The sequence below is a fragment of the Ailuropoda melanoleuca genome, chromosome 5 (genome assembly GCF_002007445.2).
Source record: "Ailuropoda melanoleuca isolate Jingjing chromosome 5, ASM200744v2, whole genome shotgun sequence".
Classification (NCBI taxonomy): domain Eukaryota; kingdom Metazoa; phylum Chordata; class Mammalia; order Carnivora; family Ursidae; genus Ailuropoda; species Ailuropoda melanoleuca.
Window position 1 is genome coordinate 128,530,340 of NC_048222.1, and position 16,503 is coordinate 128,546,842.

The 16,503-nt window shown below is 37.0% G+C and overlaps 1 protein-coding gene across 9 annotated transcripts in view; it reads left to right on the top strand.

Annotated features, from left to right (window-relative positions):
• The window catches only part of NUDT6 (nudix hydrolase 6), a 44,841-nt gene that overhangs the window by 3,574 nt on the left and 24,764 nt on the right, over positions 1-16,503 (top strand). For 8 of the 9 annotated variants that reach the window (XR_004625849.1, XR_004625850.1, XR_004625851.1 and 5 more), the window contains exon 3: positions 4,137-4,195. Coding sequence is in view for 5 of the 9 variants with exons in the window: in XM_034661652.1 (XP_034517543.1) it covers positions 4,137-4,195 (59 nt within the window). In the remaining 4 variants the exon portion in view is untranslated. The remainder of the gene's footprint in view (positions 1-4,136; positions 4,196-16,503) is intronic. The other variant, XM_034661656.1, reaches the window with a different exon arrangement.

Sequence of the window (16,503 nt, forward strand, 5' to 3'; positions counted from 1 at the left end):
TTCTTACAGCTAAGTGATAGATTATTCATGTGTAATGAATAGCTTGATTAAATGTTTATCGGGATTATTAAGGAGTGCTTTAAATAGATGAAGTTTGCCTTATGAATCAGCAGAGGGCAGCACAGAGTACAGTTTTGTGTTTAGTTTTCCAGAGTATACCTTGGAACATTTTTACTTAGGTATTTGAACTTCAGTACTCAAGTGGTAGCACTGAATTGGGATCAGGGAGTAAATCGTTATGGTAAAACACGTTAGTACTAATTATGTGAATGTGTAAAATAAAAGATAACTTTTAGGTTAAATTTAAGGTAGAGCAAAGCAGATTTTTGATTTGGACATTACTTCTTAAAGATATTTACATTAAGTTACAATGCCAAACAGTTGTTTTAAGATAGCATTATTTAAGTATATTACGGACTTTTCAAGCCACTGATTAACTTCAAATACATGGTCTTGAGAGATTTGCTGTAGGTTAAGACAAGAGTTCTCAAATTGGAGCGTGCATCAAAATGACCTGGAGGGCTTGCTGAAAACACACTGCTGGGCCCCACATCTAGGAGTTTCTGATTCAGTTGGTGTGTGTTGCCAGAAAATTTGCATTTCTAATAAGCTCTCTGCTGCTATTGCTAATGTTAATGCTGGTCCCTGGACCATCCTTTGAGAACCAGGGTTAAGAAAATTCTTAGACTTCCAGAAAACTTGAAATAGTAAAGACTCCTTATGACTTAAATGAAAGCAGTATTATATATAAGCTAGTAATTTAATAATTTTATTTGCCTTCATATAATTTACAAGCGTTTTTAAAGGTAGTTTGCACCTTTAAGGTTAAAAAAGAGTTGTTCAAGGATGTCTAATGTTTTCTCCATCCATGATCTCACTCTCTTGTAACAATTAGAGGCATTTAGAAATTTCCATTCAGCTCTACTTCAAAAGACTACTTGGTAATTTGATAGCACCCTCACACTTCATTAGAAAGTCATGCAGTTCATTGGTATGGACTTTTAAATTAGACTTTTAAATACAGTTATTATTACAGAATTAGTAATATTTGCATAATACTGTGAAGCACTTGTTTATAACTAAATACTATAGTATGTATTGTAGTTAAGATATACCATAGGAGTTCAGGCAATGAGAGATCTGGAACTTGAACAGTCTTGAAATATAACTAGAATGTGAAGTGGCTATTAGGGGTGGCAATGAAATCATGTAAGAAATTGTTCTGTAAAGATATAGTGTTTTTTAGGTGAAGGGAAAATAAATGACATTTATTGTTATAAGTAGCAGAAAGTAGGTGTGGCTGGTGAACATTACCACCGCAGAATATACCACTTTGGCATATTGATTATTTTGAGCTCCAGAAACACTAGATACAGGAAGCGTCCTTCCCTTTTTTACCTAAAAGCAGGGCATAAATTTTTTGTATCAGGAAGAGGAGACATTCTCTTAGAAGATGGGGAGTTGACACCAAGAGGAGTCTGTACAAATAAACCTTATTAAAATAACCCTTGTATTCCATTAATTTCCCCTTTATATGTTCTAGTCATTTTCCCACCATTTACCTCCCTTATCCCAAACCCCTTTTTCTTCTGTCATGTCCCCATTATGTATTGCTCTTTGTTAAAATGGTATGTATGTTCCTGGGTTTGGTGACAACCCAACCACTTTTTTGGGATTTTAAACTTCTTTTAATCAAGCCTTCCATCACCACCCCAAGCCATGTAAATATAATAAATATATGTACTTTTTTTTTTCCATTAATCTGTCTTCTGTCAGTTCCGTTCACAGCCCTAGACACAGAAACTAAGTGAGTCAAGGAAAAGTCTTTCCTTCCCTACACTGGAATGGAGTGAGCTATGCCTTTGTTATTCTTCTTTAAACACAGCAAGCTTGTGTCTGCCTCAGAGCTTTCACACCTGTTGGCTCCTCTTCCTGTAGTGCTCATTCCCAGGGCTTTGTTTATCTAGCTCTTCAGCTCTAAAGTTCCTGCTCCAACATCTTTTCAAAAGTCTCCTGACCTTCCTGTCTAAAATACAGCCCTCCTGCATGCCAATCCCATCATTCATGGTCCCTTTATCCAGGTCTGTTTTTCCATATAGCACCCACCACAATCTGAAATTATATCATGTACTTAATTTCCCCCACAATAATATAAACTCCATGAAGGCAGGTATTTTATTTGTCTTTTCCACCACTGTGTTTTCAGGTTAAAGACAGTGTCTGGCATAAAGTAGATACTCAGTAAATATTTCTTGAATGATTAGATAGCTCTTCAAGTGAAAACTCAAGTCCCCAGCGAACACAATTATGTGGGGAAAGGACACTGCTGCACAGTGAGAATACCAGCTCAGAATCCAGACAGACAGTTTTAGGGCTGTGTGAACTTGGGCACTCAAAATGATACCACTCACACGATTATTGTGAAGAATACCTGAGATAATGCACATAAAGCGCTTAGCACAGTACCTGACTAATCGTAATATAATAATAATCTCTGTTTAATTTCTGATCTTTGTGTTCATTTACCTTTGAAGTTGTGACCAGCAGGGGTCGCTCACATTGTGCTTTAGCGGTGCTGGTTTTGTCTTTGAAATAAATATTTTGCTCGTGTTTATAATTCATTAGGGAAAATTGCAATTGGAGTAATCACAAATTATTAAAATTTAAGAGGTTTCTTTGGCATTTATTTGGCATTCTAATCCTTATAAAGTCCAATTAAATTATAGTTTATGTTTTCTAATGGAAGCCAACGTTAATGTTAATTATATCTCACTTAGTGGTTTTCCTTCTTTTTTTTTTAAACACTAAAATGTGGAGTTTTCATTTCAGAGAAGTTTGTCTTTCCTTGTATTATATATACCTATCCCTTTCTGTATTTTATTTCTACATAGCATTGTCACCTCATGTTCTATATAATTTGTTTTCTATTTGTTACCTTCTCATACACACACCAGAATGTGAGCCCACTGAGGGTAGGAAATTTTGTTTTGTTTACCACTCTATCCCTAGCACCTAGAAAAATGCCTGACACATACAGGGCTCAATTAATATATGGAGAACCCATATGTATTATATATGAACCTAATTAATATTGAAAGGATGAAAAGGTATGTAGAAAATATCTTTTTAATAATATTTCCTCACATTATGTAAATATAAATACTTTTAAATTATAGCATTTTAAGGCATTAACACAAATCATTAAGGTGTCATTTATATTTTTGACCCAGGATTGTCAAAAAACAAATAAACCTTATTTATTTAAGTCCCTAACATCTAGCCAAATGTGTAGTATGCTTGGCAATGTGTATATTGAATGAATAAATAAAAGGATTAAAACTTAGGACATATATAAAATAAACAATTATCCCAAAGCAATATATTGGTATGTTATAAAGTGATATACACATGTGTTAAAAAAAAAATGTAAGTGGGGGCGCCTGGGTAGCGCAGTCGTTAAGCGTCTGCCTTCGGCTCAGGGTGTGATCCCGGCGTTATGAGATCGAGCCCCACATCAGGCTCCTCGGCTGTGAGCCTGCTTCTTCCTCTCCCACTCCTCCTGCTTGTGTTCCTCTCTCGCTGGCTGTCTCTCTCTCTGTCAAATAAATAAATAAAATCTTTAGAAAAAAAAAAAATGTAAGTGGCTTCAGGGAGATCCTGAACTGAATATTGAGATATTTGAGACTTAGATCATCAGGGGCACAACCCATGTTCTATACATGGCGATTCAAGGAATAAAAATGAGAATGGCAAAGTCACTTCATTTATTCAATAAATATTTTTAAGCACTTAAGATTTGACATTAAAATAAATGCTACAGAAGGATAGAAAGATTAATTTATTTAACTATGTACCATCAGGAATAGAAGATCTAGAGAAGACGCTTATGCAACTGATTATGCTACAACTTAGCATATGTTAGAACCATCATCAGTATTCCAAGTTGCTAAAATAACCTGAATAACTGAGCAGTCAGTTTATTGCTGGAGAGATTTTAAAAGCGTTCATAGGTGAGGTGGTAATTGAACTAGGCCTTCCAGGATGGGTACGATATTGATGACCACAGATAGGAGTATGGGAGGAGTCTAAGGTGAATGAAATTAATATTTCTCAATTATCTTTTACTTTTCCCCCAGCAGGAGCTGTATTTGATGAAAATACTAGAAAAGTATTGGTTGTACAAGATCGAAATAAAGTAAGTTTCTTCTGCTTTTTAAAAAAAATGTTTTTAATTTTAGTATAATTAACCTACAGTGTTGTATTAGTTTTAGCTGCGCAGTATAGTGATTCAGCAATTTTGTATTTACTCAGCGCTCATCACAGTAAATGTACTCTTAATTGCCTTCCTCTGTTTCACCCGTCCCCGCACCTCCCTCCCCTCCAGTAACCACCAGTTTATTCTCTATAGTTACAAGTCTTTTGTTTTGTTTGCCTCTTTTTTCTTCAATCATTTGTTTTAAGTTGCTTCTGCTTTGTAAATTGCTTTCTAAATGTTCAGTTCTCTCTAGAGAAAAATAAAATACAGAAACTTTGATATGCTCAAGGAATTACAGAAAGATATTTTAAAAGTTCTTTGTAAGCAGTTATGGATCATTAGGATATTTATTTAATTCCAAAAATACCTATGGAGGCCTTGAAAATGTCAGGATAAGCTCATGTTGCTCACTGTTATATTATGGCTACAGAAAAATTATAAATGGCTGTATTTAAGTGGGAAGACAACTGTGTTTCTCACAGACTGTCAAGATATTCTTCCATTGATTCAGCATTCATTAAGCTCCCATTGTGAACCAAGTGCTGAGATACAAAGATTATTAAAACAGTTTCTCTGATGCCCTGAAGCTTACTACCTATTTAGGAAAGTAGTCATACAACAGATGGTAACAATCACTTTGCCTTTAAAAAATCCCTGAAGACTTCTGAGAGGAGGTGACATTCAAACTGGGTCTTGAAGAATGAATAGGAGCATACTGGGCCAAAAAGAAAAAAAAAGAAAACATGGCAGGAGGAGTGGGGGGAGAGAAAAACAGAAAATTAAAATGGCACATAAAAAGGCGCAGAGAGTTTTATAAAGGGGGCTAACGTGATATCTTAGCTTGTTCGAGCTACTATAACAAAAATACCATAGACTGGGTGGCTTAAACAACAAACATTTATTTCTTAGGTTTCTGGAGACTGAGCCAAGATCAAGATGCTGCCAGATTCAGTGCTGGTTGTTCCCTCTTCCCAGTTCATAGACGTTCATCTTCTCACTGTGTCCTCACATGGCAGAAGGGACAACAGTTCTCTCTTGGGTCTCTTTTATAAGAACACTATTCCCTTTCTTGAGCTCTCCACTGTCGTGACATAATCACCTCCCACAGGCCTCACCTCATGATATCACACTGGGGATTAGGATTTCAACATGTGAATTTGGAGGTACATAAACATCTAGTCCATTCCACATAGTATAGAAATAATGGTTAAAAAGTTCATTGTGGCTAGGAGTAGAGGGAGTGGTAAAATACTTGACTTGAGTGGTAGATTAAGAACAGAATGTAAAGAGCCTTGTACAACAAAGTATGTCTAGGCAACTAGAAGCAACAAAGATTTTTAAGAGAAGTACCATGATTAGCATCAGATGTTTTCATGCTTAGGACTGAAAGTGAAAGAGAATAATTATTTTGATACTTTCTGAGACTTAAGTAATATTGAAGGACAGAGTCAAACATTTTTCCCCATTATGTATGTTTTTAAATTTTAAACTAAATATTTGTAAGGATATCTGAAAGTATAACACATTTCTCAGAAATGCTATCTAAAAGAATTCTCATAGTTATAAGGAATTTTCAAAGTTTTAGTTAAGGCAGGATCTCTGACTCAAACTAATATTTATTGTCAAATATTTTGAGTACCTAAAGTAGTATTGTGCCTAGCCTTCAAGAAATTTTCCTATTTATTGTTTATATTAACATATACTGTTAATAGTTTCAGAGGTAAAACAGTGATTCATCAGTTGCATACAACACCCAATGCTCGTTACTTAAGTGCCTTCCACAATGCCATCACCCAGTTACTCCATCCCCCCACCCACCTCCCCTCCAGCAACCCTCAGTTTGTTTCCTATAGTTAAGAGTCTCTTAGGATTTGTCTCCCTCTCTGATTTTGTCTTGTTTTATTTTTCCTTCCCTTCCGCTATGTTCATCTGTTTTGTTTCTTAAATGTCACATATGAGTGAAATCCACATGAGTGAAATGGCAAGATTTCATTCTTTTTGATGGCTGAGTGATACATATACCACATCATCTTTATCCATTCATCTGTTCATGGACATCTGGGCCCTTTCCATAGTTTGGCTATTGTGCTGTTATAAATGTTGGGATGCATGTGCCCCTTCGAATCACTATGTTTGTATCCTTTGGGTAAATACCTAGTAGTGCACTTGTTGGGTCATAGCGTAGCTTTATTTTTAACTTTTTGAGGAACCTCCATACTGTTTTCTAGAGTGGCTGCACCAGTTTGTATTTCCACCAGCAATGCAAGAGGGTTCCACTTTCTCTATATCCTCACCAACATTTGTTGTTTCCTGAGTTTTTTATTTTAACCATTCTGACCTATGTGAGGTGGTATCTCACTGTGGTTTTGATTTGTATTTCCCTGATGCCAAGTGATGTGGAGCATTTTTTTCATGTGTCTGTTGGATTTGAATGTCTTCTTTGGAGAAATTTCTGTGCATGTCTTCTGCCTATTTCTTGACTGAATTTTTTGTTTTTTTGGGTGTTGATAAGTTCTTTAGAGATTTTGGATAGTAGCCCTTTATCTGATATGTCATTTGCAAATATCTTCTCCCATTCTGTTGGCTGTCTTCTGGTTTTGTTGACTGTTTCCTTTGCTGTGCAAAAGCTTTTATCTTGATGAAGTCCCGATAGTTCATTTTTGCTTTTGTTTCCCTTGTCTTTGGATACGTATCTAGCAAGAAGTTGCTGTAGGATTTTGATGGATTCCTGTCTCACAGTTAGGTCTTTCATCCATGTTGAGTCTATTTTTGTATAAGTGTAAGGAAATGGTCCAGTTTCATTCTTCTGCATGTGGCTGTCCAGTTTTCCCAACACCATTTGTTGAAGAAACTGTCTTTTTTCCATTGGATATTCTTTCCTGCTTTGTCAATGATTAGTTCACCATACAGTTGAGGGTCCATTTCTGGGTTCTCTATTCTGTTCCATTGATCAATTTGTCTGTGCCAGTACCATGCTGTCTTGTTGATTACAGCTTTGCAATACAGCTCGAAGCCTGGAATTGTGATGCCTCCAACTTTGGTTTTCTTTTTCAATATTCCTTTGTCTATTCATAGTCTTGTCTGGTTCCATAGAAATTTTAGGATTGTTTGTTCCAGCTCTATGAGAATTGCTGATGGTATTTTGATAGGAATTGCATTGAATGTGGAGATTGCTTTGGGTAGTATAGACATTTTAACAATATTTATTCTTCCAATCCATGAGCATGGAATGTTTTTCCATTTCTTTGTGTCTTCCTCAATTTATTTCATAAGTGTTCTATACTTTTCGGAATACAGATGGTTACCTCTTTGGTTAGGTTTATTCCTAGGTATCTTATGATTTTTTTGATGCAGTTGTAAATGGGATTGATTCTCTTTCTTCTGCCTCATCGTTAGTATATAGAAGTGCGACTGACTTCTGTGCACTGATTTTATATCCTGTGACTTTGCTGAATTCCTCTATCAATTCTAGCAATTTTTTAGTGAAGTCTTTCAGGTTTTCTCCTTAGGGTATCATGTTGTCTGCTTAGAGTGAGAGTTTGACTTCTTCTTTGCTGATTTGGATGCTTTTATTTCTTTTTGTTGTCTGATTGCTGAGGCTAGGACTTCCAGTACTATGTTAAACAGCGGTGGTGTGACTGGACATCCCTGTCATCTTCCTGACCTTTGGGGGAAAGCTCCCAGTTTTTCCCTGTTGAGGATGAAATTTGCTGTGGGTTTTCATATATGGCTTATATGATATTGGGGTGTGTTCCATCTATCCTTACAAGGTGGAGAGTTTTTATCAAGAAAATACGCTATATTTGTCAGATGCTTTTTCTGCATCTATTGAGAGGATAGTAAGGTTCTTAACCTTTCTTTTATTAACGTAGTGTATCACATTGATTTATGGCTGTTGAACCACCCTTGCAGCCCAGGAATAAATCCCACTTGGTTGTGGTGAATAATCCTTTTAATGTCCTGTTGGATCCTATTAGCTAGTATCTTGGTGAGTATTTTGGCATCTATGTTCATCAGTGCTATTGGTCTGTAATTCTCCTTTTTGATGGGGTCTTTGTCTGGTTTTGGGATCAAGGTAATGCTGGCCTCATAGAAAGAGTTTGGAAGTTTTCCTTCCATTTCTATTTTTTGGAACAGTTTCAGAGGAATGGCTATTAATTCTTCTTTGGTAAGCCTCCACTTAGAGGCCATCTGGCCCTGGACTCTTGTTTGTTGGGAGATTTTTGATTACTGATTCAATTTCTTTTCTGCTTATGAGTCTGTTCATATTTTCTATTTCTTTTTCAGTTTTGGTAGTTTATATATTTCTAGGAATGCATCCATTTCTTCCAGATTGCCTAATTTGTTGACATATAATTGCTCATAATATTCTCTTATAATTGTTCGCATTTCTTTGATGTTGATTGTGATCTCTCCTCTTTCATTCATGATTTTTTTTATTTGGACTCTTTCTCTCTTCTTTTTGATAAGTCTGGCCTGAAGTCTATCGATCTTATTAACTCTTTCAAAGAGTTAATCAGCTCCTAGTTTCATTGATCGCTCTACTGTTTTTTTGATTTCATTGATTTCTGCTCTAATCTTTATTATTTCTCTTCTCCTGCTGGATTTAGGCTTTATTTGCTGTTCTTTTTCCAGCATCTTTAGGTATAAGGTTAGGGTGTGTATTTGAGACTTCTCTTGTTTCTTGAGAAAGGCTTGTATACTTCTCTCTTAGGACCGCCTTTGCTGCATCCCAGAGGTTCTGAGCTGTCATGTTTCTATTGTCATTTGTTTCCATGTATTTTTTTAATCCTTCAATTTCTTGGTTGACCCATTCATTCTATAGTAGGATGCTCTATATCCTCCATGTATTTGTGTTTCTTCCAAATTTTCTCTTGTGATTGAATTCAAGTTTTAAAGCATTGTGGTCTAAAATATGAATGGTATAATCTCAGTCTTTTTATACTGTTTGAGACCTGATTTGTGACCCAGTATGTCATCTATTCTGCAGAATGTTCCATGTGCCCTCAAGAAGAATGTGTATTCTGTTGCTTTAGATGGAATGCTCTGAATATATCTGTGAAGTACATCTGGTCCTTTATTCAAAGCCCTTGTTTCCTTGTTGATTGTCTATGATCTGTCCCTTGCTGTGAGTGGGGTGTTAAAAGTCCCCTACTATTATTATATTATTATCGATGTGTTTCTTTAATTTTGTTATTAATTGGTTTATATATTTGGCTGCTCCCAAATTAGGGGCGTAAATATTCATAATTGTTAGATCTTCTTGTTGGATAGACCCTTTATTATGATATGGTGCCCTTCTTCATCTCTTATTTGGTCTTTGGTTTAAAATCTTGTTTGATATAAGGATTACTACTCCAGCTTTCTTTTGATGTCCGTTAACATGATAACTGGTTCTCCACCCCCTCACTTTCAATCTGGAGGTGTCTTTGAGTCTAGAATGAGTTTCTTGTAGACGGTATATCAATGGGTCTTGTTTTTTTATCCAATCTGATACCTTATATCTTTTGATTGGAGCATTTAGTCCATTTACATTCAGAGTAATTACTGAAAGATATGAATTTACAGCCATTGTATTACCTGTAAAGTTGCTGTTTCTGTAGTTTCTCTTTGTTCCTTTCTGGTTATTTTTCCCTTAGGTCTCTCTCTTTGCTCAAAGGAACCCCTTTAATATTTCTTGCAGAGCTGATTTAGTGTTCACGAATTTCTTTAGTTTTTGTTTGTCCTGGAAATTCTTTGTCTCTCTTTCTATTCCGAATGACAGCCTTGCTGGATAAAGTTTTCTTGGCTGCATGTTTTTCCCATTTAGCACCTTGAGTATGTCATGCTTGTCCTTTCTGGCCTGCCAGGTCTCTATGGACAGGTCTGCTGCCAGCCTTATGTTTCTGCACTTATAGGTTAAGGACCTCTTGTCCTGAGCTGCTTTCAGGATTTTCCCTTCATCTCTGAAATATGCAGGCTTCACTATTATATGTAATGGTGTTGACCTATTTTTGTTGATATTTGAGGGGGGTTCTCTGTGCTTCCTGGACTTGAATGCCTGTTTCCTTCACCAGATTAGGAAGTTCTCAGCAATAATTTGTTCAAACAACCTTCTGCCTCTCTTTCTCTCTCTTCATCTTCTTGGACCCCTGTTATCCAGATATCATTCCTCATTATGGTGTCACTGATTTCTCCAAGTCTCCCTTCATGACCCAGTAGTTGTTTTTCTCTTTTTCTTACCTTTCTTATTTTCCATCATTTTGTCTTCTATATCACTGACTCTCTCTTCCGCCTCATTTATCCTCCCTGTTAGAGCTTCCATTTGTGACTGCATCTCCATAATAGCATTTTGAATTTTGGCCTGATAAGATTTTAGTTATTTTATTTCTACAATAAGAGAGTATCTAGTTCTTCTATGCTTTTTTCAAGCCTAGCTAGTATCTTTATAATTGTTGTTTTGGATTCTAGTTATCGCATCTTACTTATATCTGTATTGGTTAAATCCCTGGCAGTGAGTACTACCTCCTTTCTTTTGGGGTGAGTTTCTCCCTCTGTCATGATGTCCAGAAAAGATTAGAAGAAAGAGAAAAGACAAAAATAACAATACCAGAAAAATACAAACAAAACAAACCAGAAGAAAACAAAAACAAAACAAAATAAAAAAATCAAACAAAAAGTAAAGCAGAACAAAACACTAAACTAGATCCTGGGTGTATTTTGGTCTGTTTGTTAAACTAGATCCCAAAATAGGAAAGAAGGAAAACTTATATATATACCAAAACAAAATAAAATACAATGAGAGGAAACCAAAAATTAAAAATGTACATAATGTATATATAAAAACAAAAATTTAAAAATAATAAGAATTGAAAAAATAAAATAGCTGAAAAAAAATAAAACTGAAAGACTAAAGAATAATTTAAAAATCCCAAATGCTAATACTGTTTTCCCCAAGAGCTGAAGTTTTGCAGTTCTCTCTGTAAACTTGGTGCTAGCTAGTTGTTCCTGCTGGTCTTCTGGGGGAGATGCCTGTTGCACTGATTCTCAAGTGTCTTTGCCCTTGTGGAATTGTGCCTCCCTTGCCAGGGGACCGGGCTCAATGCAAACAGCTCCAGATTCCACTATATGGCGCTGTTTTGCTCCCTGACGGCTTTCAGCTGAGATGGGGAGATGAAAATGGTGGCACCCTGCTCTCTAGCCCCAGAGCTTAAAGTTCACGCTCCCCACCCTTCAGTGAGCCCTCACAGAAAAGCAATCACTCTTGTCTCACTGGTTTCCATCTGAATTTTGTATTCACCTGGTCTGTGACTGAGCATTTTTATCTCGGGCATGCAGCCCAGTTTCCAGTCTCCAAACTTTATGGACTCCTGTGGCGCAAACCCACGCCATTCCTCCTGGGAGAGGATGGGGCCTCCCCACACTTCTGCCTTTTGATGGGCCCTGCCTGGAGAGTGGTTGCAAGACTGTGCAGTGTTTCGCAGGTTAGGGCAACACCAAGCAGAAAGCTGGTGCCTAGACTCCCTGTCCTCAACCGGTTTCCCTACTCCAATGCCTGAGAACTCTGCCACACTCAGGCACCCCAAACTTCTTGTGAAACCGGGGATCCTGAGACCACACTATCCACCTGGGATTCTGCCCCACTTTGCCACCTGAGCACCTTGAAGCCAGGGACATCCGCCACTGTGGCGGACTTCTAAAAATTCTGATTTTGCACTCTGCCACTTATAATAGTTTGTGGTACCCTTCTTAAGCAAGCTCCTTCCCCTCCTCTGTGTCTTCCAATATATCACCCCAGATTCACATCTCTGCACCTCCTACCTTCCATAACAGTGCTTGCTTTTCTGTTTATAGAATTGTAGCAATTCTTTCCTCTGATCTCAGATTTATTTCACAAGTGTTCAGAATGATTTGATAACTCTCTAGTTAAATTCCGGGGACCAGACAAAATTAGAGTCTCCTACCCCTCTGTCATCTTAACTCCTCCCTCTCTTCAATAATTTTTATATTTGATTGGACCATTTGATGGGAATGACTGGAGAGTAGGAAGCATGATTGAGTGGTACAAGTGGGGCCTCATTTTAAGGGGGCTGGAGAGCCTGTCAGAGGAGTTTAGATTTGTGACATGGAACTAGTAACTCTTCAAGATTGTGATTGAGGTCGCAAAGTAATGAAGAAGATATATGGCAAGTATTAAATTAATAGCAATATGCAAATAGATAACTATGTGCTAAATGAGAGAAATTTGGTATAAACAAAATGGACTTGGGAGTCAGGCTGACCTGAGTTCCAATCCCTAGGTCACTTCTATCTTGGCTAGGTCTCTGAACCTTAGTTTCCTCTTCTTAAAATCTATATAATAATACCTTTCTCAGGGCACCTGGATGGCATAGTTGGTTAAGCGTCTGCCTTCGGCTCAGATCATGGTCCCAGTGTCCTTGGATCAAGTCCCACATCGGGCTCCCTGCTCAGTGGAGAGCCTGCTTCTCCCTCTCCCTCTGCTGCTCCCCCTGCTCATGCTCTGTCTCTCTCTGTCAAATAAATAAAATCTTTAAAAAAAAATAATACCTTTCTCATAGAAGGGATCCATCAGCTGTCTTTTCAAACTGAATCCATACATACTTGAAATACACAGAAGTATAACACAAGAAATGTATAGCAATGTAAATCAGTGCTGGGTAGAATTACCTTCATTACAATTTCACTGCTTTGTGCTCTCATTTATATCAGTTTATGTGAATACACAACAGAATGATGTGCACTATATTTGTTTTTTTAAATTTGTATAACAAAAAGCCAGGAAAGTTTTTTTTTCTTGCTAAGAATAATGTGATTAATAAGTAATGATGTCTATTTTCAGAAATATCTAATTACTGGAAGAGATGCAGAGTCCTATTTAATTACTTAACCTCTGCCCTAGGTCTATAATACCTTAATATTTCCAGTGCTCACCTAAATTGTACAATGACATTTCTGTTTTTCTGAACATTTTACTGTATATAACTTACAAAAGTTTTACTATCGCTTATAAAAGTTTTTTTTTAAGTTTTAGTCACCCAGTGCTCATAAAGACAAGTGCATTCCTTAATCCCCGTCACCTGTTTCATCCATCCCCCCACATGCCTCCCCTCTGATAACCACCACTTTGTTCTCTATAGTTCAGAATGTTTCTTGGTTTGTCATTCTCTCTCTCTTTTCCCTTTGCTCATTTGTTTCATTTATTAAATTCCCTAAATAAGTGAAATCATTTGGTGTTTCTTTCTCTTATTTCACTTAGCATTTTAGTACCTTGCTCGATTTATATTGTTGCAAATGGCAAGATTTCACTCTTTTTTATGGCTGAATAATATTCCTCTGTGTGTGTGTGTGTGCGCGTGTGTACACACCACGTCTTCCTTATCCATTCATCATCAGTTGATGGACGCTTCAGCTGCTTCCATATCTTGACCATTGTAAACAGTGCTGCTATAAACATCAGGGTGCATGAATCCCTTGGAATTAGTGTTTTGTATTTCTTGGATAAAAATCCAGTAGTGTGGGGTGCCTGGGTGGTACAGCGGTTGAGCGTCTGCCTTCGGCTCAGGGCGTGATCCCGGCGTTGTGGGATCGAGCCCCACATCAGGCTCCTCTGCTGTGAGCCTGCTTCTTCCTCTCCCACTCCCCCTGCTTGTGTTCCCTCTCTCGCTGGCTGTCTCTATCTCTGTTGAATAAATAAATAAAATCTTTAAAAAGAAAAAAAAATCCAGTAGTGTGATTGCTAGATCATAGGGTACTTCTATTTTTAACTTTTCGAGGAATCTCGAAATCTATTTTCCAGAGTGGCTGCACCAGCTTGCATTCCCACGAACAGTGCAAGAGCGTTCCTTATTCTACATATCATTGCCAACACCTGTTGCTTCTTGTGTTTTTAATTTTAGCCATTCTGACACGTGTGAGGTAATAGTTCATTGTAGTTTTGATTCGCATTTTCTTGTAGATAAATGGAGATAAGCATCTTTTAACATATCTGTTGGTCATCTGTATGTCTTCTTTGGAAAAACATCTGTTCATGTCTTATTTTTTAATTAGATTATTTGTTTTTTGGGTAGTGAGTTTTATAAGCTCTTTGCATATTTTGGATACTAACCCTTCCTTGGTACGTCATTTGCATTATGTCCTACCATTCCCTAGGTCGCCTTTTAGTTTTGTTGTTTCCTTCTCTGTGCAGTTTTTTATTTTGGTGAAGACCCAATAGTTTATTTTTGCTTTTGTTTCCCTTGCCTTAGGGGACCTAACTAGAAAAAAGTTGGTATGGCCAATGCCAAAGAAATTATTGCATATGCTTTTTTCTAGCATTGTTATGGTTTCAGGTCTCACATTTAGGTCTTTCATCCATTTTGACTTTATTTTTGTGTATGGTGTAAGAAAGTGGTCCAGTTTCATTCTTTTGCATGTTGCTCTCCAGTTTTCCCAACACCATTTTTTGAAGAGACTTTTTCCTATTAGATATACTTTCCTGCTTTGTCAAAGGTTAATTAACCATATAATTGTGGGTTTATTTCTGGGTTTTCTACTCTGTTCCATTAATATATGTGTCTGTTTTTGTGCCATTACCATACCGTTTTGATTACTACAGCTTTGTAGTATAACCTGTCTGGAATTGTGATGCATCCAGCTTTGCTTTTCTTTTTCCAGATTTCTTTGGCTGATATTCAGGAGCCTTTGTGGTTCCATACAAATTTTAGGATTATTTGTTCTAGTTCTGTGAAAAATGCTGTTGGTATTTTGATAGGGATTGCATTGAATCTATAGATTACTTTGGGTAGTATGGACATTTTAACAATATTTGTTTTTCCGGGGCGCCTGGGTGGCACAGAGGTTAAGCGTCTGCCTTTGGCTCAGGGCATGATCCCGGCATTATGGGATCGAGCCCCACATCAGGCTCCTCTGCTATGAGCCTGCTTCTTCCTCTCCCCACTCCCCCTGCTTGTGTTCCCTCTCTCGCTGGCTGTCTCTATCTCTGTCAAATAAATAAAATCTTAAAAAAAAACAAACAATATTTGTTTTTCCAACCCATAGCATGGAATGTCTTTACATGTCTTTGTGTCATCTTCAGTTTCTTTCATCAGTGTTTTTTAATTTTCAGAGTACAGGTCTTACGCCTCTTTGGTTAGGCTCATTCCTCAGTATCTTATTATTTTGGGTGCTATTGTAAACGGGATTGTTTTCTTAATTTCACCTTCTGATATATTATTTGTGTGTAGAAATGTAACAGATTTCTATACATTGATTTTTGTACCCTCTTTTTACTGAATTTGTTTATTCTAGCAAGTTTTTGGTGGAGTGTTTAGGATTTTGTATATATAGTATCATATTATCTGCAAATAGTGGTTTCACTTCTTCCGTACAGATTTAGATGCCTTTTATTTTTTTTTTGTTGTCTGACTACTGTGGCTAGGACTTCCAGTACTATGCTGAATAAAAGTGGTGAGTCATCCTATCTTGTTCCTGACTTCAGGAGAAAGGCTTTCAGTTTTTCTCCATTAAGGATGATGTTAGCTGTGAGTTTTTCATATATGGACTTTATTATGTTGAGGTATGTTCCCTCTAATCTACTTTGTTGAGGGTTTTTTATCATGAATGAATGTTACATCTATTGAAATGATCATATGGTTCTTATCTCTTTTTTTTTTTTTAAGACTTACTTATTTTAAAACAGCATGCACACACATGAGCGGGGGGAGTGGTGGGGAGGGGGGAGAGAATCTCAAAGCAGACTTCCCGCTGAGTGCAGAGCCCAACGTGGGGCTCAGTCTCATGAACCTAAAATCATGATCTGAGCTGAAATTGAGAGTTGGATGCTCAACTGACTGAGTCATCCAGGCACTCCATTTTTTTTAGTAATATGATGTATTACATTGATTGATTTGTGAGTGTTGAATCGTCCTTGCACCCCAGGAATAAATCCCACTTTATCATGGTGAATGATTTTTTTCTTGTATTTTTAGATTCAGTTTGCTGGTTTTTTATTGAGGATTTTTGCTTCTGTGTCCATCAGAATTATTAGCCATTTGTTCTCTTTTTTAGGGCTTTACCTGGTTTTGGTATCAGGGTGACATCGGCCTCATAGAATGAATTTGGAAGTTTTCCTTCGTTTTTTAATTTTTTGGAATAGTTTGAGAAGAATAGGTATTAACTTTTTAAATGTTTGGTAGAATTCACCTGTGAAGGCATCTGGACCCAGACTGTTTGGGGTTTTTTGATTACTGATTCCATTTCTTTGCCGGTAA